Raw genomic sequence first — 22331 nt, 5'->3', positions numbered from 1 at the left:
AGCAAAACAAATCGTTTTTTAAATGAGTCGAAAAGAGTCGCACAGTCGCAACCCACGACCAGCACGACGCAAGTGAAATGCAACACCACATGGGTATTACGGGGGGTATTCGGGGACAGCGACAGCTCCACCAAAGTGAAAGGCTGTCACTGGGCGGGCCTCCCCTTTGGTTTTAACAAATGAACTGACGCGCTTAGCATGTCATTTGTTTAGTATGTCTGTTTTTTGTACACATACCCTATTACCCTATTGGATAGGGTATTATCAGTCTTTGGAGAGCAGATGCCTGCCTAGAGCTTACATAGAAGAGAGAGGTATCAAAGCTTCGGTGCTGCAATGAGCATTAAATACCCAAAACTCTTCTCTCCTCTGGTACCAACGGGAACAATTACTCATGTCATTGGGAATTTCTTTTGGATGCGAGGGAAATTATAAATCTATCGTATAAACGAGAACGGAACGAAATTCGTGGCAAGGGGCAAGGGAACAAACATGGAATTTTGTAGTTGTTGTTTTTTGCCATAAGTTTACAATTTCCGTATTGTAAAAGAGAAAAAAAACTGGAGGGAGGGAAATTCTGGCACTGGAAGTCCAAGAGGAAGAGAGTGGTGTTCCGGGTGTTCCGGGTGTGAAAGCTAAGGGCCGGGGGGGAGGAAGAAGGGCCCCTGTAAATAAAAACGCATGAATGCCTTTTCTGTTTGTGGCCGGAGTTGCCGTTGCCGTTGCCGTTGCAGTTGCAGATACGGTAGTGGCATATACCCATATGGGCCATAAATTGCATGCCTATTGACAGCAGTATTTTATGATATTTGCCTGAGCCGCCATAGCGTCTGTCTGTTTATCTCCTGGCACAGTTTTCACAGAACTGGGGAAAGAGAGAGAGAGTGAGAGAGTGAGAGAGTCAGATGAGATAATTCCCGGGCATTACATCACTTAAAGAGTTCCTAATGGGAAGAAACGTTTAATTCCAAGAGTTCCCTATAAAAATCCCTCTCTTACAGAGCTGTCATTAAAATGTGCATCAATTTTTGATGGTTAATAAAGGCATTCCCATCTTCCATTTCCATGCCAAAAACTATTTCCTTTCCTTGAAAAATTCTTTCCATATTTTCCAAACTCGAATATCAATTTTTCCATCACTCAAGTGGCCAATCCACAAAGCCACTTGAATCGGAGTTCCGCGTTAGATGTTCGATTATGTGTGTGTTCCGTGGCTCTAATAATAATTTTTATTATGAACCTCAGAAATTCTTTTGCAGCTGGCTGGGATTTTCCATTTCCTATTGGAAATTGCTCCCGTAACAAGCTGCGATATTTATAAATTGATGTTTATTATGCGCACAAAGTGCATAAAGTTCATTGAACGAACTCCAAAACAGCAAAAGAGTAGAGTGCTGACACACTTTGGCCGCCAGGCCACTGCCACAGCCACAGCCACAGCCGGAGCCCCAGTGCCAACTGACAAAGAGGCAGGCGGTCGGTCCTCCTCCTCCTCCTCCTCCTCCTCCTTTCATGGCTGCTGCTGGGGGGACCACACAAGTGGTTTGACCTTAAACGATGTTGAACTTGAATTTTTTTCGGTCTGTGTGTGTTTTTACCAGACTTCAAGTGCAAGGCGGCAATTTCAATTAACCCGAAGCAATGATCTTTATATAATTTATGTCCACTTTCCGGGCACATATTTCCATTGGGTTGACAAATGTGGAATCTATGATTAAGTGAATCGCAGCTGGAACTTTTTTAAATTGTTTATATTTCTTTAGGTTTTTTTTCCGAGTATTTTTAAGACATCTCTCCCGGCCCTTTGGGCAGCTTTTGACATCCTGACACCTTGTTTTTTGGGTCAGACTTTGATTGATAATTAATTAATCTGAGACTTTCTCCTGTTGCAGCGATTCTCCAGCGCTCCACCGTGGATGTGGGACGCATTAAGCTGCAGAGCGTGGCCACATGCCTGTACCTGTGCATGGATGCCTGTGGCGCTGTCTATGGCTCGGTAAGTAAGCTAAACATTGTACCAAAAAAACCACTAAGAATATAGATTCAAATACAGATAAATTATGGGCAGCCCTTCACTGAACTTCAATGAACTGCAATTATTTTTCGCATTACAATTACACGCTCTTCTACGCATAGCTCTAGATTTGTCCTTTGTTTTTCCCCTGCCCTTCACTCTCTCTTTCCCAAAAAAAAAACAAACAAAGGAACTGTTAAAAGATTGAGGTAAATCCCGACAAAAGCCTAATAAAAGAAAGCAAGAGGAGAGCTCTCTTTTCTAGACAATAAATAAAAAAATTAAATGTGAACAAAAACAAAGCAACACCAGAGATCAGGAGCGACCTTTCCAAGTGCCAACTGATATCGGTCGTCCTTCGGAGAGGGTCCTTTCTGCCTGCCACACTGCCACACTGCCACACTGCCACACTGCCACAATTAATGTGACACTTTATCCCGCTGTGACTCGAACATCGGCGATGCCTTTTTTTGGTCTGGCGCCAGCCAACAATGGACCGCATTTCGATCGACATTAGTTTTTAGTGTTTTTCGAATTTTTTCGTGTTTGAATTTATTTCATTTCTTGCCGCTGTCGATGTCGATGTCGATGTCGATGTCGCATGGCACTTTGACCTTTTTCGCATTCGAAATAGAAGCGACTGTGCCAATTCTGTCAGCCTGGCATTCGTTTTGTTGTATCTGAAAGATACTCTACTGCAGAGCTGCAATGTGCAATGTGCAATGTGCAGTGTGCAGTGTGCGTGCTGCTGCTGCTGGGGTGTTGATTGATGCGCTTCACCAGCGACGACGGCGGCGGCGGCCCTTTGAAGGCGCCGCATATCTTCGAAAGTTGGTCAAGTGGGCGGCTCTTGTTGTTTATTTTGGCGACCCCAGCGTCCGGCCAGCGGCGTCCGCCGCAGCCACAGACATATAATTTACACTTTTTATTACAACTTTTCGGTTGTGATTTACTCCCAAGCCTCTCAAGAGTCTCTTTCCTGTGTGTTCTATTTATAGGGGAATTACTCTGGCAAGCATTTCGTTATAATATTTGAAATATTTTTGGCCGCAATCTTGTGACTTGTCAGGTGATTTGCCTGCTAATTGAAAAGGCCTAAAACAAGCAAATGGTTTGCCAATTCATAAATTCTCAGACCCCCTTCACGGCTGAGTCACCAAGTTAAAATGTGGTTTTGTTTCATATAAATACACGGCTTTTGGCTTATTAATTTGCATAATTTGTTCTCTGGGCAGACCACACGCTGTGAGGGTTTGTTGGAGACCAATTAATGGTCGATGAATACGTTGCATCATTATCATGGTTATTGTCCTGTTTCGGACCTTTTGGAACGCGTCACGCGGCGCTGATGATTCTCTAAGTGGTTCCGTTTGTAGGTGTTCTCTTTTTATCTAGAGGAACTAAACAACCGGTTGACCCTTGGCCCTGGCGCCAAATAGAGAGGTGTCTTCGAGCTAATGGCTCTCTAGATATCTCTTCTATTTTCTTCTTTTACTCTCGAGTGTGTTCTTCTTTATCAAAGTACAACTTCATTTGGTTTTTCCTTTGGTGACTGCAAAAAATAAATTGTCACTTGCAAGACATTAAAAACTAAAAATAAACCGAAATGCTAGGAAATAACATAAAAGACTGAGAGTCTAGTGAAAGAGGAGTCGACATTGTTGCCACATATGTCACAAAAATGTGTCTCGTCGCGGCACGACCTCAACCTCCAACCCCCCAACCCCCAACCACCAACCCCCAACCCCAACACCGAAAACACAACTCAAAATCGTTTGTTGAATGGCGTCAACATTTTGTGCCTCAATCTCTACTGCCTCCTGCCCCCTGCCCCCTGCCCCCTGCCTGCTCTCCACTCATTTGATGCCTCATTTCATATCGGATTGTCTGGCGGCGTCGCGCTCCTGACTTTTGCCTGATTAATTTCTAAATTTAAGCGGCGACATTTTGCCTTCCCCTTGGGTTGCCATTTTATTTACGAAACAATTTTAATTGCCTGACAAGCGAATTAATTCAATGTTGTTAATTGAATTTGATCTTCTGCCAGTCGGTCGGCACATCTCCAAAGGCCACCATCCCCACAGCCCATCCCAGGCGTCCTTTCCCCTTTGGGCCTTGAATTTACATTTCTACCTAAAAAAACGAATGTACAAATTTCACTCCTTCTTTTTGGTTTTTGGAAATTCTTTCGGTTTGTTGCTGTTGTCCTTTGTGTGCCCGCGCTGTCATGTGGCATTCATAAAGTAGAAATGTTTATGGCTTGGATGGCTATCTGGATGGCCAACACCGATAGCGAGCACATCCTGTGATAATGAGCGCATTTATCTCAGAGATTTCACATTCCGATAGACAAAAGGGAATAGACGCCGCCTTGGAACAACTGTTTGGTGCTTCAAAGAATGGAGAAAGGGGTTCGGCTTTGTTTGGTGAATGCACCTTTTGAAGTGGCCTCACCAAAGGGTTTAACATTGGTTCCATTTACTGGACATTGCTTCTGCGGAAGCAACAGCTTCTAGAGGAGGGGCACTGCTGCATGACACAAAACGCTAGAGCATTTGTCATCCTATTAAGATGGATTCGGTTCACTTTTAGTGGATTTTACATGCCACAAATAAAGATATCAAAAGCTTTCGATCATTTTATCGATCACTTTCGATACTCTAGCGATCCCTTTTCCATCCTTTTTTGATAGTTTTCAATCGTTTTTCCCTGACTGAAGTCCTCCCTGGCACTTACTTTACTCGTACTCGATAATTATTGTAGCCAAATCATTTAATCATAGGTCTCCGCTCTGTTGCAGAAAGATTTCACCGACGACTGTGTCTTCAACGAAAACATGGGCCTGCAGAACTACAACACGTACTCCTCCACCTACAACTCGAATGCCCGGAGGGTCTACTACCTGGCCCTGAATCGCCACGGCGAGCCCAGGCGGACCCAGATACCGGCCAGCCGTTCGCTGGGGAAGCTTACCACCTACACGAACGCCATCACGGAGACGGTGCCCCAGGAGCGGGTGGAGCAGTTGATAGCCAAGAATTTTGGGGCGAATCGCATCAAGCACGGCGTGCGGCAACTCTGTGATACGGGCAAGCCGCTGATTGAATTGATTGATGCGGCGAATTTTAAGAAGCCACCAGAGTGTAGCAGTACTGGAAGTGGCAGTGGCACGAGTGCTACCACTACTACCACTACTACCAGCTGTGGGGGCAGCAGTTCTTCGTGTACTTCCCCCACAACCAGTAGTAATAGTAGCAGTACAGTTCCTGTGCCTGCGGCCAGAGCGTCCGGCAGCCTGATTAGTATTAGTAACAGTAGTCAAAGCGAGAGCGGCCATATTAGCAGTAGCCTTAGCACTAGCACTAGTAATAGTACTAGCAGTAGCAGTAGCAGTAGTAGCAGTAGCAGTAGCAGTAGCAGTAGTCCCTTGCATCCTCCTCCTCCGCCGCATCCTCTGCATCCAAAGCAGAAGAAGAAGAAGCTACGCAAATGCAAGCTCCACGAAAGCGAGGAGCTACACAATTGCCAGAAGCGACCCGCGGGCGGCGGGGCTGGGGCTCTGAGAAAGCGCGGCCCCAAGGCCCAGCGCTGCAAGGAGCTGCGCGACAAGGCGGCAGCAGAGGGTGGTCCGCCACCTAACTGTGGCAAGAAGAACGGTGCAAAGAAGAATGCAGCAGGCGGAGCAGTAGAAGCCTCCCCGCCAGCCCTGCCCAAGGCCGTCCAACAGCGGCCACGAGCGGGGATGGGTGGCAAGAAGAAAGGGCCACCCAAGGGCGGCAAGCAGCGTCCGATTGGTGGCAAGAAGCAGCTCCAGCAGGCCAGAGGGGCGGCCTTGTGGGGCAGTGGCAAGCAGCGCAAGCAGCGACCCAGCACCACGACGATGGCCACCAGCCTGGCCACGCCCTCGGACAGCCACTGGGAGAGCAGCTCCCCGCTGCCGTCGATGGCGCTGAGCGAGACCAGCGATCGCGTGGAGCGGAATGTCCGCATGAGCAGCATGGAGGAGGAGCAGGACGAGGACGAGGGATCCCTGGAGGATGCCAGCTACGAGGACGCCACATCCGAGGCGCATGCGCGCAGTGCCGCTGGCGACGATTCGCTATACTACGATTTGTGAGTTTTCCCCCTCCTCAAAATCAAAATTTCTAACTCCTTTTAACGCTCACATTTACTTTCCACCTTAAATTGGAACTAAAAAAACATTTTATAAATTTTAAATTAAAAATTTTCTAAATTTTATTAAATATTTTTTAAATTACTTTTTTTTTGATTGGCAATTAACTTTGTATTATCATTATTTCTCACATTTTGTACTGTTTGCAACAAAATTATTTAATTTTTTATTTTTGATTAAAAAAATATTTTTTTTTGGTTTTTCAAAATTTTATATTTTTTTACGTAGTTGGAAAATTGAGAAATTTTTAATTTTTGGTTTGGCAAAAGGAATTAAATATTAAAAACAAAAAAAAAAACGTACAAAGTGTGGAAGGAATTCGAAACCCCCCCACAATAAAAGTGAGAGAAAAATCAAAAGAAAATTCAGTGTAAAAAGTTGATATCAGAGAGATATGCGAACGATATTGTAATTTGCAAGTTTCCAACAACACAACAACACCATCATCATCATCACACACCGCACATAAACCCCATACCATCCATCATATGTGTGTATATATATGATATATATCCCCAACCCCAAGAACTGTGGTTCACTAAAGTATTTTTGATGCAGCGGACCATTGTCCCCCAGCTATGATCGCCACACGGGGACACGATGAATATCAAAATGTATTACGACGGAGTCTCGAGTACTTTATAAGAACCGAACCACCCAAACAAATTGGATTAGAAGTACCATCGAAATTTATGATAAATTGCACGCCCATCCGACAACAGAACAGATGTGTATTCTATATGTATGTATAATCGCAGGCCATAACACTAGATCTAAACAAAAGTCTATTGAAATACTTGAGTCTCTTGAAGAACGATGAAAAAATACTCAAAAATACGACCACATGGAAAAAAATAGAAACCGATAACTTGCAAAGAGTGCGCTTTAAATCGTTTGTAATAGCTGTTATCGAAACGGAGAAAATTTCGAATATGTTGAGAGAACCTTCTTGTACATAGAACCACACACCACACGGTTTTAGTCCTTAAGATACTATGCAAAACGATTAAAAACAAAAACTCACAAATCACAAGAATTGTATTTTTATTTATAAAATTTTTGAGCAAACAAAACTAATATGTATGTAATTAATATTTATTTTCGAATCGATCGATCGGCCAGAGATAAGCGAGAAATTATAGCTAATAGATTTTTTGTATAATTGAGTTATTTATTGTATTTATTTGCAAATACTATTTATTTATAGACTACTAGATTAAGTTTCCCTAGAACTAACAGATCTTTGTTATACTTAAAAAACAATTTCCATATAAGAAGAGCATGAGAAAAAAACTAAACAAAATAAAATACAATTAAAAATAAAATTAAAAATACATTAATATCAAAAAATGTCGAGAGTTTGTTCGAATTTTTTTTATCATAGATTGAAGAGTGGTAAGAGGAGTAGCATTACATATCCATTCTTTTTTTTTTGCATGGCATTTTGCACGTTGAAATAAATTTATACAAAATTGATTACTATTCACTCATTTATTTATTTTTTGGCATGGTTTCGCTATAAGATAAGTAATTGATCCCCCATAATTTCCACTATAATATTCTATATAAACTTTACAGCCTCTGTCTGCTGTTCCTGCCGCTGATGGTCCTGCGAAGAAGCATTCTATGAAGAGAAAGAAAGAGAGAGAGATGATCGATCCACCACACAAAAGAAAAGCTAAAGTTCCTGATCTTTAAGCATAAGAGTTCTACTACGATACCAGATACCACAAAAAATAGAGTATAATATTTTTCGTATTTACATATAATTTAAGACTGAAGAAATACAGAGATACAACTATCGTAAGTGAAAGAGAAAACTGAAAACAAAACGCTGCTGTAAATAAATGAACAATATTCGAAGAAAACCCCTTATCTTTGATTTTATGGAACACCATTGGAAATTTCCCTAAATTACCGTTTTGTTACGATTGTCATCATTATGCTGCCAAACAGGTGGAACAGAGGGAGATAACAGCTAGCGCACCTCACGCTCTCCATCTCTCTCTCTCTCTCTCTGGCTGGGATCAGCTGACAACAGTCAAAGACCTTTTTCTCTGTCGTAATACCCAGCACGGTCAGCACGTGCCAGAAGCGTACAGATCATGTGGCCAGAGAGAGAGAGAGTGATCCTAGTGGCGTTGGCAGAGAGACGATTAAATAATAAATGCGAATTGAGCTAGTTTACGCTCAAATAACGGGGACTCTGCACCCAGAGACGAGACTGTCCCGTCCCGTCCGTCTGTCTGTCTGACAGAACCGCAGTCGCAGCCGCAGTCGATTTCCATGTGTGTGAGACAAGTCACGTAGGCCTTGAAATGGCGAAATTGCTGGCTGCCGGCTCGCCCCATTTGTTCCCACATTTCATATTCATTCATACGTTGTTCTGGCTCTGCCTGGTGTATTTTTCGCATGAATAGACGAAACACGAGGCTGCCGCCCCATAAGCCGCCACCCAACCTCACCAAACCCCCCCCTGCCCTGACATCACACACAGCAGCCGAAAAAGAATATAAGCGAAAACGAAACCCCAAACGAAGCGAAGCTCTCTTGGCAACATAAAAAGCGAGTGAAACGATCTCGTGTTCGATCATAAAGCTGGCGTAAGCATAAAAGAGATGGCTGATGTGTGACGTCGGCTGTGCTGTCGCGCGCTCTGCATTTCCGGACTCACCCGCTCTCCCCCAGCACTGCTTACGACACAGCTCGCTCTCAGTAATCATTCTCTCCTCTCACCTGTTGTCTGTGAGCTTTAATTGCGAGCAATTGCTTCGGCTGATTAGCAGAGTTCATTCGTGAGAGCGAAGCACCGGTTGGCGCCGACTCACACACACACACACACCCTATGGTAAGTCTTTCGCTTTTGTCTACATTTCGTCATGAATCGAACGTAATCTGCCTTCGAAAATGAGTTCAGAGCGACATTAAACGGATTAAGACCTTAATAAAGAGTAGAAGAGACATCCTAACAATCTGTTAGGGTATGCCCAGGGCGACTACCCCCATCACTGCCTCATTTTATCGCCTACGTCTGCATCGTATTCGCTTGCTGTTTATTTGCTTTTGTGCTTTTTTGCTTTCGCACAAAATGTCATTCGGGTTTTAGGGAGCTATGTATGCTTGCAGCCACAGGTCTACGTGACGTATGGAGAATACACAACACTTTATAGCGCTGATTCATGCCGATCCCCAATCGCATCCAAATCTAGTGGGTATCCCAAAAGCTGCTGCTGCCGCAATCTATTCGGCTGCAGCCACTTGCCATTCAATGCCAATGCCATTGCCATAACAAAAGTCAAGTGGCGGCCAAAGATTAGATAGTTTTATTAATGAAGCAGAAGCAGATGGAGATACAGATAAAGAAGTGCCAAAAAATCACGAGTGACGCTAGATCAGGGGATTACCTAAGGAATATCGAACGAATATCTTGAACGGGTGGCTCTTAGAGGTTTTGGAGCAAGGGAAAAATACCCAAGGAGAAAGAATTTAGTGGAAAATCTACGCATACCAAAGTTAAATTAAATTAAACAGATTTCAATCATCCGAAACATGACGGAAATGTCAAAAGTCTTTGCCATACCCGTTCCCGTTCTGGCTTCCCATCCGATCCACCCGCTGCCGCGTTCGGTATTTTAGTTGCATTTCTAGTTCATGGCCTGCATTGCGTGAACATGATGAATGATACCTAATTGGATTAGCTGCAATGCCTGCTCAGCTGGCACTGGGCGCACAGCCGGGAAATGGAAATGGAGAGACAGACAAGCCAAAGAGATCCAGAACCAGAGCCGGAGCCGGAGCCAGAGCCAAAACTCGATTGCATAACTGGCATCGGGAATCGGGAAGTCAGTCGCTTGGGAAAAGCGTGTGAAATGGAGTTGTAACCGGCATGATATTCTATTTACTAAATAATTGGACACCAAATGTCGGAGATGATGGGAGAGCATGTCAATCAAACTGCCAGACGGCGGACTTTGGGTACATGATATACGCCTCTAGCAAAAACTCATTACTAAAGAGGAGAAAATGAAAAAAAAGAAATTCCAGATTAGAAAATGAAAAAAAAGAATCCTGGAGATGCGGGGCATCGATCCCCGTACCTCTCACATGCTAAGCGAGCGCTCTACCATCTGAGCTACATCCCCTGATGGAAACATAGTGTCTTGGGTTCCAGTTGAGTGCTTTTGCAACTATGGACGAATTTTATTTGGCAAAAGCTTTGCACAGAAAGCTTTTTTATATTTATTTTATTGATTATCTTCAGTGTATATCAAATTTGAAAAGGATATTTTAGATGTAGAAAAAAGATTATTCAGAGACAAAATTTAATTAACAAAAAAAGCTTTCTATTGTTCCCGCCCGGGTTCGAACCGGGGACCTTGTGCGTGTGAAGCACACGTGATAACCACTACACTACGGAAACCCATGATAATTTAGTGGCAAAAGACATACAGTTTATGCGCTAGAAAGAGGAAATCAATTTCTGTGGAAGAAATGGAACAATTCAATGTATTTATGAATGAAAATATATATTTTTCTCCAAAATACTCCAAACAAATACGCAGTTTAAATGATATACATGTAAGTGTGTACTTTCTACTTCCCTACAACCAACCTTCACCTTTTTGGGTGGGCCCACAAAAACAGCAGGGAGACCGAAGTCATGCCTGTGACGCTGACATTCAGGTCGTAAAACAGTTGCATATCAAAATGTTTATAAATACCAGCACACACGCCAGAGATGATCGTAAAACGAGGCTCATTAAAATGTTATAAAAACTGAATGTAAATGGGAGTAAAATGAAACAAGTGAAGCCTTGAATTGACATTGAAAAGGAGGGAAAAAAAATGAATACAAATTGTTCCCGCCCGGGTTCGAACCGGGGACCTTGTGCGTGTGAAGCACACGTGATAACCGCTACACTACGGAAACACCTGAAGAACCGGCGGCAGAAAACGCGATTCGAACGGAAAGTCGAGGTAATGTTTGGCCAGTCTTTCCCCCTCCTGTACGAAAGATAATTTGTCACTGCTTCATTTGCATAATTTTCAAGGGAGATTCTTTAAAGGAAACCCTAATTTATGGACCTGGCGATAGGCAAGTAAAAGTGTTTGCGGGTAGTGGATTTAGCTAGCTAGTTAGTTACTTTGATTAGCGTAATCATTATAGTGGGGGGAAGGGGGTCTAAAGACCTATATATGGTGGCCGCCTATCAATGGGGCTTGGGGTCTCGTGGTGCGTGTGGAGAGCAGGGCCCCTATAAATAAATAAAATGTAAAAGCAATTAGTTGGCTTCTTGGCCAAAATTGATTGCAAATTCTGCCAGCGACGACTCTTAGGCCTCGTCGTCGTCGTCTGGTGATAAGGGTTTTCTTCGATTCTAAGTGGAATGGACACCCGCAATGATCGGGGGCCAGCAAACGGGTTCAAAGCTGCTGGTCTGGTCCCCGCGATACAAGTGACAAGTGAACATGGAAAACTAATTTATATGGCGCATGCGACAGGAAATGCAATGCAATGCCAGTGTAGAGGCCACAGTCTACTGTCTGTGGAATGCCACAGACTCCTCACAGACCCACAGACTGGTTGCTCAATGAAATGGTCTCGTCTCTCAATGGAAATGGCTAAAGAGACACTTTGGGGCAGATGAGACCTTGACCGGGTCTCTAAAAACGGTAATACGAAACCACCGCTAAAGAAAAAAAAAGTAAAAAGAAAGAAAAACAAGCGAAAAATAAGTCAAATACGTTGGCCGGGCCTTGGCTAACAACACTTTGCTCTTAACAACATCAGCGATGGCCCCAAGACCAGGACGGTGTTAAGGAATCCTATCTATTGCGGCAATCTCTGCAATATGTTCGACACTGCAAGGAAAAGAGGGATCTTCACGGGAGAAAGAGCTAAGGAAGTCGTAAGCCAGCAAAAGGGAGGTATTTCTATATCGAAAAACAATAATTATGTATTAAAAATACTCCAAAGATACAAAATCTGAAGGAGTTATTTTTTAATTCTATAAAAAAAGGCTCTAATCATTATAGGAATTCTTATCGGGAATATATTGAATGCCTCTAAAGTACTCCAAAAAAATAAAGGAATCCTTAATCATCATGGAACGATCGTTAACTAACTAAATACAACTATTATACCCCAAAAATTTATGGAAGATCCCCTTTTTCAAAGATTCTTTCCATATTCAATACTTTTTTATACAGAAATCCACCCTAGAAATCATGAAAAATCCCTCTAATGAACCAAAATAAAGAAATTCCCTAAGCCAAATCATCCACTTAAAATACATCTAAAATCCTTCAAACATGCCCCATTCCCAATGATTCCTGTCATTTTCCTTCCTTTTCCCCACCATTTCGCTCAGTGTTCGTTCTTTTGAGCAGCCGGTTTGCTGCATCTGCTACATCTAGCCGCAGGCTCCATCATCTGCATCATCAACTTGTGGCATCATCTCTCAAGAGATCGGCTCCGCTGCCTTGTTGACCAAGTTATGCTGCGAACAACAATATGTCATGTCCGACCGCCGAGGGGCTACATGTGGCCAGGGCTCTCTCCTCAGAGCATTCTTCACACCTCCCACAACGGTGCGGCAAAACGAGAAATTCGCACGCTCCAGGCGCCAGTCGATGGAGAGCAGATCTGAGGCCAGATCTGGAGCCGAAAGGAGGCGACTCCGCCTAGACCCCAGCTCGCTGTGCCGCCTCCTGTGTGCTCTGTGCTCTGTGCTAGGTGCTCCGTGGGTTGCATCTTCATCTTATTATTGATCGCCACATTTTATTTGATTATCTTCCCAGACTAGATTTATGCCGCGGCGGCATAATTTACTCGCTAATCATGCAACACTTTTCATTTTGACACGTTTCGGTCGGTTCGGGGCACAAAGCGCCCGCCAGGCAGTAATTATGTAAATTTTTCTCCGCTTTTCCAGCGGCCTCTCAGGGGCTGCAACTTTTATGATCTCCTGCCCGCTGCTTCGTGCTTAGAAGGCAAAAAACTTTGAACACAAATTGATAAAGGCACCCAACAGCACAACAGAACAGAAAACACAAGTTGTAGTATTTTTATGGCCCCGCACGATCCCCAATCGATCCCCAATCGAACGCGTCGCGCGCGTTGCTCTCTTGTTTTTCGTTGCACATAAATTACAGGGGACGGGACGGGACGGGACGGGACGAGACCCCAGGATCCCTCCCAGGTCCGGTCCGGTATAGAATTCCATAGAAAATGCATCGAAGCCGCCTTGCCTGTGTTTTGACACCAAACATCCGCTCTCTAAGCCGCAGCCGCACGATCCATTCCCAATGCCCCATCGAAGGGGTTAAAATGGAAGGAGGGTCTGCACAGGGACAGGGAGGATGGATCTGATCATGTTAGCCATTGCCGCCTCATGCGCATGAGTGCAATTTAAGCGCCATAAATTGTGTGTACGTACCACCGCCCTTTCTTTCGGGATAGCTCCCGCTTCAGTCCCCAGTCTTTCCATTTTGGGCAGCTCCCGCTCCTCGTCTATTGAAGGCAGCTCCCTGGCCCTCCTCCCACTCCTCCTTCATTCAGACACAGCTGGGCCTTCTTTCGAGGCAGTAATATGCCAAAGTTGTTAGGGCCTTGTACTTAAAAGAGGGTATCAATGGGGTATACATATGTGGGGAATGAGTAGTGGATGAATGAAGGAAAACCTTGAGAAAGTAAAAGTGCTCTTAAATTATATTTTTTACGAATTCTACATTAGTTTATAGTCGAAATTCCTTATATTGTTCTCTTAAGTTTTAGATATTTAATTTCGTTTGTTTATAATTGAACTATTTTTAACAAAATACTACATTTGGGCTCTCTTTGAGTGAATTTTCTATATTTTCGGTTTTTTTGAGTAGACATTTCGTTTCCATGTATGGCGCGTCATGCAGCAGCATCCCACGGTTGGTGTTTTCCTTGTTTTAGCTTTATTTTCAGTGAATGCTTTTCTTAATTAGGGTTCTAACGAGACCATGAAGCAGTATAATGTCTGTCCTCTCCAAAAAAAACGCTACCGATTCGGTAAAACTCATACAGCAGTACCCCTCGGTTACCTTTATGGTCGATTTTCAGCACAAACTAAGTTCGTTTTCGATTAAAGCTTGCTTATAGAAATAAGAACCAAAATGTGCTCGATTTTTTCAAAATTTATCTACAGGGCATTGCCTAAACGATTTCATGGGCGAAAGTACACATTTTTCAGTGATTTTCTTGTGGTTTACTTTTAAATTCGTTCTAAATGTATCTATAGGGCATTCAATAGTCGAAAGTAAACATTTTCCGGGGATTTTCTGCTTCATAAAGTAAGGTTACAGATGACTTACTACTTTTTTACGCTGGGGGCAAGGTTTTTGAAGGGTTATTCATAAGTCTAGGTGCTGGAATTAGTTGTGGAAGAGAGAGAGAGTGTGAGAGGGAGAGCAAATGATTTGCTGTGACATATGCAAATTGTAATCGTAATTAAACAGTCCTTCAGCGAAACGTAAATTAGTTGCCACTATTATAAATCTCTCTCTCTCTCTCTCTCTCTGTCTCTCTGTCTCTGTCTATTTTCTACACGATTAATGAATGCCACAATTATCAGATTCTGTGGCAGAGTAAGTGCCAGCAGTATGCCATGTAACATGACAAACTGGTCGACAGTGGCTAATGAATTAATCAGCGATCTGATCACAAATCAGAAATCATTCAAGAAAATCGCATAAAAAAAGCGTGGGCAACAAACACACACATCGCCGCACAGAGATTATAATTAGTGGCCGTTTACTGACAAATGATAATTGGTATTTGCATGACAATTAGAAACGCAGTCGCGGATGAGGCGCCAGGCGGCTTTGAGTGGCCTGCCAGAACCTCGACTAATGCCAATTGGCGAGGCCTGGGCTGGGCACTTCCTGGATACCATTTCGAAGCAGGTTTCTGTGACAGAGACATGATCAGCCATCCGCCAGATGCCCAAGACGCACAATGTATGGTATTTATAAGAAATATCGTATTTCATTGAACTTGACATTGAAAATAAACATAAAACGGCAGCAGAAGAAGCCCGGGAGATGTATTGTATCCCTGCTGTCAATCATCCCCAGAAGAAGGGATTGAAGGGTGGGGTGCGATCATTATCACTGATCCCCGAGACCAAATTAATACTCTTTCCCCTCTCTAAGTGGCCGCTTAATTGTTGCACATTTATTTCGGGAATGGTGTGCGCACCCATCGATCCATGACTCAGACATGTCACTCATGGTGCATGGGGCATGGGCCATGCTTTGGGGCAGAAAGTATCCAATTGCAATGCTGACAAGATCACGTACAAAGTGCAATCTCTTCTCTGCCTCTGGGCCGCCTGTCAATCAACATAATAATGTTATTTGGAAGCAAAAGGCAAAAGGGTTTGTTTCCATTAAGCCCTCCCCCACACATATCCTCCCCTTGTGAGGGTCCCAACATCAGTTCCATCAGCTGCTTGTCTGTTCAGGTGATCTTTCTGGAGACTTTAGTGTTATCTTTCAAGAGGGAGATTATGGGAAATCACAAATGGGAGGCTCTTTTAATTAGTTTTTATCTGCAGAAGTGTTTATTTTCGTCACTGATTGATGATTGCAGTGGAGATCTTTTAGAAAAACACTCGAAATAAAGTCCAACTCAAAGTTTTGCCAACAAAATCGTTCAATTCTGTCTCTCTAAAGCTTTCCCCTCTACATTTCCCTTCATATCTTAAATTCCATACGCAGGTTTTTTTAATTTTCGCTATCTCCATTTATTCTAGTGGATTTAAATCCTTGTCGCGCATTCACTTTCAAACAGTTTCTTTTTGGCGCTCAAGTTGGGTGAGAATTGCTCTGATTTCTGTGGGATTTGCTTTTTATGGGAAATCCTCTCGCATTGGAGGAATTTTTAAGCGCATCAATGTCCTTTTTCTCGCCACAGTGTCCTTTTTAAGTCAACAATGTCCCTTAAGCGCATTCCATACTCACTTACGTGTTATGTTGCTTGCAACATTAATTTGTATTGAGCAGCACTGTCCCTCAACATTTTACATACCCTGGAGAAATGGATATACAATTGCGATCTTTATTAATTACGTTTGAAAACAGCTTGGGAACCGCGTCGAAATTCAGTGTTAGTTTAACAACAAAATATCAACTATTGGAATAAATCCCATGAAACTACCCGCAAGAGCAGTGCATTTTTAGATGATCGTTTAATAGAATATTCCAAATATTTGCAGGTGTTTTTTCAACAACAAAAAGGAATTATAATATACCAAAAAAGAGAAGAAAAATAAAAATAGCAGCCCTTGGCTGCGTTTTTTTGGGGCCATAAATAGTTAGTTCTTGCAAAAATAAACCGTAAACTAAAAGAAATGCAGAAATAAAATCGAAATATGTGGCGCGAGCACGGAGAATAACAACAACAACAAATACAAAACCATGTGCCGCAACAAATAGCAACAAAATCAAGCGAGAAAGAGCAGAAGTAGAGGAAGATTAAAAGAAATCCCGCGAGAGCGAAAAGCTTCAGATGAAAAGTAGCTTTAAGTTTTCAAATAAAACAACACTTAAGCAATCACGTGATCGGCTCTCTGCTCTCACACACACATACCAAAGCAACAATAAATGCATTTTAGCGGCATTCATTTGCTTCACAGCAGAAGTCAGATCCGCGTCCTTTGCTGTTTTCGTTCTGTCAGGAGCGTAGCGATGTCATTTGTGGAATTTGCAGAGAAATATATCCCCAAACCACAAAAAAAGGCAGAAAAAGTGGGTGCAAGTGCAGTGGAAAAAGTGAAAAGTGTAATAGAAGGAGAAAATTATTTGTTTGTGCGTATGAAAACGCACCCGCAGGTCCCGCTTATGCCATAGGTGTACGAAATAAGCTTTGCAGAGCACATAAATGCCAGAGCAGTCCCATGTGTAAGTGTGTGATAGTGCAGTGTAATACATACATATGTGAAAATTGTAAAGAAAGTGAAAATGATTAAATTATTAACAAATAAACAGCAGATCCTGGAAGGTGTATGCCAGATGTTTACGAAATAAGCTGTGTGGATATGCCATAGCTGTGAGGAGCACCCATATGCCAGCGGAGTCTCAATTAAATTTTTCATATTCGTGTGTGGGAGCAGAGAGCCAGCCGGCGTAAAGATCTGGAAGAGAAGGAGGCGGCAGAATTAAGAGAGCAGCAGAATAAGAGCGAATTAATTGTGTTGTGCTTGTTTTTTGTTTCTCTTCTGTTTTTTTGCGCGTTTAATGGTTTTCAAAGTGCTTGTATGTCAATCAATGGCCTTAAAACTGTCTATATGGAAAAATCAATGGCTGTCAAAGTGTTTGGGTCTCGATCTCTGTCAAAGTGTTTGTGAGAAAATAACAATGGTTCTAAAAGTGTTTAGAACTGTGCTTAGAGTGACTTTAAAACGTGGACATCTGTGGTCTGAATCTTCAGTGTCCCTAAAACTGTATGAGAGAGAGAGAGAGAGAGAAATTTCAGTGTCTGTCAAAGCTATTTGTGTTGTTTGAATCCACTTAAGTGTTTTCTTTCCCGTATTTAATTTTGTTCTCTTTTTTTGCGTGTTTAATGGTTTTTAGACCTCAATGGTTTTCAAAGTGTCTATTAGGTAAAAATCAATGGCTGTCAAAATGGTTAATGGTTCTAAAACTGTAATTATGGAAAAATAAATGGCTGTGAAAGTGTTTTGGGCGTCAGTTGCTGTCAAAGTGTTTGTTATAAAACCTCAATGGCTTTCAAAGAGTACCAATCAATAGCTTTAAAACTATATCTGAAAAATCAATGGCTGTCAAAGTGTTTAGGCTTCAGTGGCTGTCAAAGTGTTTGTGTGAAAACCACAATTTCTTTCAAAGTGCTTAGCATCAGTTACTCCAAAACTGTAGGAGAGCTCAATCTCCATAAATAATGGCGAGTATACAAACTGCATACACAGATGGCTTTAAAACTGTACGAACTGATTCTGATGGAAAAATTTAAAAACTTAATGAATGGAGCAAAATGAATTGAAGAAAAGAAAAGTTGAGTGGGAGCTATGGTTTTTTATAATTTTACCATATTCTATATGTTTGATATTCTATATTATCCCTTAAAAAAAATCCTGATGCTGAAACCAAAGCGTGGTTTAGAAATCATTGCTTATTGCTGTCTTGAATGTTGAGAACTGATCGAAAAGAAAGTCCGCTGACCCGAAAGCTAGAATTTGAAAGTTACTAAGCGAAAGTTTTGTTTTCCATAACGAAAGCTGATCAATTCTTTCATCATCTTAGATTTCATTTGCTTTAAAAACAGATCCAATAACTGCTTGCATTCTCAGACCTCTAAAGAGTATTCCAGAACAACTTACACAGTATTCTATTTGTACTACCTTTATATTATATATTTTATTACATTAATTATTGTATGTGCAACATTTACATATATTGCTCTATTTTAGCATATACATTGCGTATTTTTATAGATTATAGCCTGAACCGCTGGTGGGTTCCTTTTTTATTTCTTATCATTTCTTATTCAACTTTCACTTCATAGATAATGATTTATAATCTTTAATTGCAATCTAGAGAGTAGAGTCTTTTTGGCGGCATATAATATTCGCTCTTTGGAAACACTCTTAACACTCTTAGAAGATCTGTAATCTTTTATGCCTTAGACCTGCACAGCATGAATTTTCATTAGTTTTGTGACTCAATCGATAATCTTAATTGGCATTCGTGTAGATACTTCCCTTACAACATTTTTCCCTCTTATCTGAAGCATTTGATTGACCTCTAACATGTGTGCGGTTCCCTTGGAATACTTTGCACCCTACTGCCCTGCCCTGCCATGCCCCTTGGCCATCATTCAATCATTCAATCGCACCGCAACAATCGCACCTGCCGGGCCCGCGTAATCATCAATAGATAAGCCGCCAAAAAAATGATATCAAAAATGTTTCCTTCTTTTTTTTTTGTTTGGAATTTATTTTGTTGTTGTATCTTTTGCCCGCGTGGAATACTGACTGTGTGAGTCATCGTTTAAGCCTAAAAGAACCTCTAAAGCTAGTTGCAGGGATTTAGTGGCCATTGCCATAGTCGGACCACTTTTTCCCCAGAGCCTGATCGCGTGCCTGCTGCCGCAGCACCTTGCCACTGCCCGTCTTTGGGAGTTCCGGGAGGAAGAAGACGCCACAGTGAAGCTGCTTGTGGGTGACCACCAGACGCTTGGCCACATACTCGACAATGTCCATTTCAGTCAATCGACTGCCGGGGATCTTGACGACAGCTGCGGCCGCTGGATCGCCATCCACATCGTTCCACAGGCCGAAAACACAGGCCTCGATCACGTCCGGCAGCTCGGCAATCACCTGCTCCAGCTCGTGGGGGCAGTACTGGGCCCCATGGAAGCGTAGCATCTCGTTCTTGCGCTCCACGATGTGCAGGTAGTTCTCATCGTCGAAGTAGCCCATGTCGCCGGTGTGGAACCAGCCCTGATAGTCCTGGATCCGCTTCGATTCGTTGGGGTTGCCGTAGTAGCCGTTCCACTGCTTGCCATTGTGCAGGAGGATCTCACCGGTTTCGCCGTGCCCCAAACTGCGGCCGGCATCGTCCAGTATCTTCACCCTCACGCCTGGGACAATTCTGCCCACAGATGAGGGCTTTGACACGCCCATGTTGGCCGAAACGCCCCCGGTTTCGGTGAGAGCATAGCCATACGAAATCTGTCCATTGAGGAGATACTCCTGCATCTTAAGAACATTCGCCACATAGCAACTGCCGCCGCCAATGCTGATGAATCGAATGGTCGCCAGTCGCTGTTTGCTCAGCGTTGGGGCCTTGATGAGAGACGCCACCTGCTGGGGCACCAGTGTGAGGAGCGTGACCTTGTACTTTTCGACCAACTGCAGGAGATATTCGGGCGTGTAGGCGCGATCCGTGATGATGCGCGTCGAGCCATGGCAGGCACTGAAAAGCATCTGGAACATGCCGGCGGACCAATCGATCGTGCTGAAAGACAGCAGAACGTCCTGGCCCGTGACGAAGCTTAAGAGGAGAGGGAGGAAGTATTAGACGGGGATTTATCCAGGAATTAGCCATAGATCCTACCCAAAATCAAAAAGACAAGCCGCATTGGTTATTGTCACGGCCTTGGGGACTCCTGTGGTGCCCGAGGTGCACAGTATGGCCACCGTCTGATCGCCGCCCAAGAGGAGAGGTTCGGGGCTGCAAGCAAAAGATACTGTATCTTTGAAATGCAAAAGCAAAGGGTTTGTTTTTCTCCTCACACATAATAAAGCTCTGATTTGGTGGGTTCCAGCAGATCCTCCACTCGCGGGATGCCCAGACGGTGATCTTTCAGCGTGTAGACATGACTCTTGAACATCCTCGAAATGATGCTGATCCGCGGATACACGAGACCATCGCAGAAGATGATTCTCGGTCGCGTGATGGAGAACAAGTGCTTCAGAGTGTCCTCGTCGTGCCAAGGACTCACCGCATGAAAGGGCGTGCCATTCAGCAGGCAGCCCAGGACCACAGGCATCAGATACGTGGTATTTGTGCCGGCAATGCCCACCACATCGTCCTGCTTGAGGCCCAGGGCCTTCAGCTGCTGGGCGATCCGAATGGCAAAGGTGATGGCCTCTCCATTGGTCAGGGCAGTGCCTTCTGTATCGGAGATCTGTATAGGGAATAGTTAGGGGAGTTCTCATAAGACAAAGAGAGAGCTTTTTACCTGGCACAAATTCGACGGATGATTTCGCATAAACGCAAACAGTATTTTACCAATCGAACAATCCGCATCGAAGAAGCTCTGCGGCCTCGGTCCACTCCATATTTTCGTGTATTTATCGAATTGCGTGCTCGAGCGCTCCATAATAAATAAATATCTCCCCACTCCGCTGATAAGCGCCCTGCTCTCTCCGGAATGGATGTCTACGTGGGTCCGGTCCAAACGCTTCGGACGTTCTGCAGCAACTGACGGGAGGTTGCGTTCCCCTTCAGGTGCGTGTGTGCTGTGCTGCTGTCCGGCGCCTTACATATCGTATCTTATCGCGGCATAACCGTTTACGATTACGATTTGCAATGCGATTCCTACGTCACTTGGTAGAGAGAGAGAGGGAGAGAGGGAGAGAGTGAGAGAGTAAGAGAGGGAGAGAGAGGGGGAGCTGCAAAAGCTCAAAGAGAGCCTTCTGATAAGAGGGAGGTTTTCTAGACATTTTTTTTTTCATTTTTTTCATTTTTTTTGGGATATTTAACTTTTATTTTTCAAATATTTTGATAGTAGTATTTATTTTTAGAATTTTCTGGAATTATTTCTAGCATTATTAAATATTTTTTTTGGTATTTTCTGGTATTTATCTAGTATTTTTTCGAACAAAAGTTATAGTATTACCAAATAAGTATGTTTGGTTATATATCCTACATATATAACTTTTTATACCCGATACTCAAAATGAGTATTGGGGTATATTAGATTTGTGGTAAAAGTGGATGTGTGTAACGTCCAGAAGGAATCGTTTCCGACCCCATAAAGTATATATATTTTTGATCAGCATCAATAGCGGAGTCGATCGAGCCCTGTCTGTCTGTCCGTCCGTCCGTCTGTCCGTCTGTCCGTCCCCTTCAGCGCCTAGTGCTCAAAGACTATAAGAGCTAGAGCAACGATGTTTTGGATCCAGACTTCTGTGATATGTCACTGCTACAAAAATATTTCAAAACTTCGCCCCGCCCACTTCCGCCCCCACAAAGGACGAAAATCTGTGGCATCCACATTTTTAAAGATACGATAAAACCAAAGACGCAGAATAGAGGAATAGAGGATGACTATATGTTCTAGAGTGTAAAATCTCAACCAGATCGTATAATTATTATAGCCATATTATTTCTCGCTCTGTCTCTCTCTAACACACAGGTTTCATGGTCGGTTTTGCCAATTGCAAAATATGAGTTCAAGGATCTCAGAACCTATAAGAGCCAGAGCAACCAAATTTGGTATCCACACTCCTGTGATATCGGACCTTGACCGTTTCCTATCCAAATTTCGCCACACCCCCTTCCGCCCCCGCAAAGGACGAAAATCTGGGGCATTCACAAATCTCAGAGACTATTAAGGCTAGAGTAAGCAAATTTGGTATCCGCACT

At 43.2% G+C, this 22331-nt stretch overlaps 2 protein-coding genes, 1 long non-coding RNA gene and 3 other non-coding genes across 9 annotated transcripts in view; 1 reads left to right on the top strand and 5 right to left on the bottom strand.

Moving 5' to 3' along the window:
• Positions 1–8058, top strand: part of bnl (fibroblast growth factor branchless) — a 42877-nt gene extending 34819 nt beyond the window's left edge. Inside the window, exons 2-4 of one of the 4 annotated variants that reach the window (XM_033385784.1) lie at positions 1893–1996; positions 4819–6127; positions 7767–8058. In XM_033385784.1, coding sequence (XP_033241675.1) covers positions 1951–1996; positions 4819–6127; positions 7767–7818 — 1407 coding nt within the window. In that variant the 5' untranslated portion in view covers positions 1893–1950 and the 3' untranslated portion in view covers positions 7819–8058. Of the gene's footprint in view, positions 1–1892; positions 1997–4796; positions 6128–6746; positions 7473–7766 lie in introns of those variants that run through there. The other 3 variants (XM_033385782.1, XM_001360013.4, XM_033385783.1) reach the window with 3 other exon arrangements.
• Positions 7665–8505, bottom strand: LOC117185623 (uncharacterized). The gene is made up of 2 exons (XR_004471102.1): positions 8107–8505; positions 7665–7812 (listed from the first exon to the last, which is right to left on the bottom strand). It is a non-coding gene; the product is annotated as an uncharacterized lncRNA (long non-coding RNA).
• Positions 8506–10257: 1752 nt separating this feature from the next.
• Positions 10258–10330, bottom strand: TRNAA-AGC (transfer RNA alanine (anticodon AGC)). Its single transcript has one exon. It is a non-coding gene; the product is annotated as a tRNA-Ala (tRNA).
• A 205-nt stretch (positions 10331–10535) lies between these two features.
• On the bottom strand, positions 10536–10608 carry TRNAV-CAC (transfer RNA valine (anticodon CAC)). Its single transcript has one exon. It is a non-coding gene; the product is annotated as a tRNA-Val (tRNA).
• A 437-nt stretch (positions 10609–11045) lies between these two features.
• On the bottom strand, positions 11046–11118 carry TRNAV-CAC (transfer RNA valine (anticodon CAC)). The gene has a single exon. It is a non-coding gene; the product is annotated as a tRNA-Val (tRNA).
• An 8034-nt stretch (positions 11119–19152) lies between these two features.
• On the bottom strand, positions 19153–21216 carry Acsx4 (Acyl-CoA synthetase X4). Its single transcript, XM_002138056.3, has 4 exons — positions 20923–21216; positions 20474–20868; positions 20295–20411; positions 19153–20231 (listed from the first exon to the last, which is right to left on the bottom strand). Exons 1-4 carry the CDS (start codon positions 21061–21063, stop codon positions 19265–19267), a joined length of 1620 nt encoding a protein of 539 aa, XP_002138092.2. The 5' UTR covers positions 21064–21216; the 3' UTR covers positions 19153–19264.
• Between the last annotated feature and the right edge of the window lie 1115 nt (positions 21217–22331).

Source organism: Drosophila pseudoobscura, chromosome 2 (assembly GCF_009870125.1).
Source record: "Drosophila pseudoobscura strain MV-25-SWS-2005 chromosome 2, UCI_Dpse_MV25, whole genome shotgun sequence".
NCBI lineage: Eukaryota > Metazoa > Arthropoda > Insecta > Diptera > Drosophilidae > Drosophila > Drosophila pseudoobscura.
Note: the sequence above shows the minus strand (reverse complement) of the source record. Positions and strands in the feature narration are given on the sequence as shown.

Coding starts and splice junctions, on each gene's coding strand:
- Acsx4 (XM_002138056.3), bottom strand. CDS start 21,063: ATGGAGCGCTCGAGCACGCAATTCGATAAATACACGAAAATATGGAGT. Junction 20,869..20,922: donor ATCCGTCGAATTTGTGCCAG/GTAAAAAGCTCT, acceptor TTCCCTATACAG/ATCTCCGATACAGAAGGCAC. Junction 20,232..20,294: donor GCTTGTCTTTTTGATTTTGG/GTAGGATCTATG, acceptor TCTCCTCTTAAG/CTTCGTCACGGGCCAGGACG.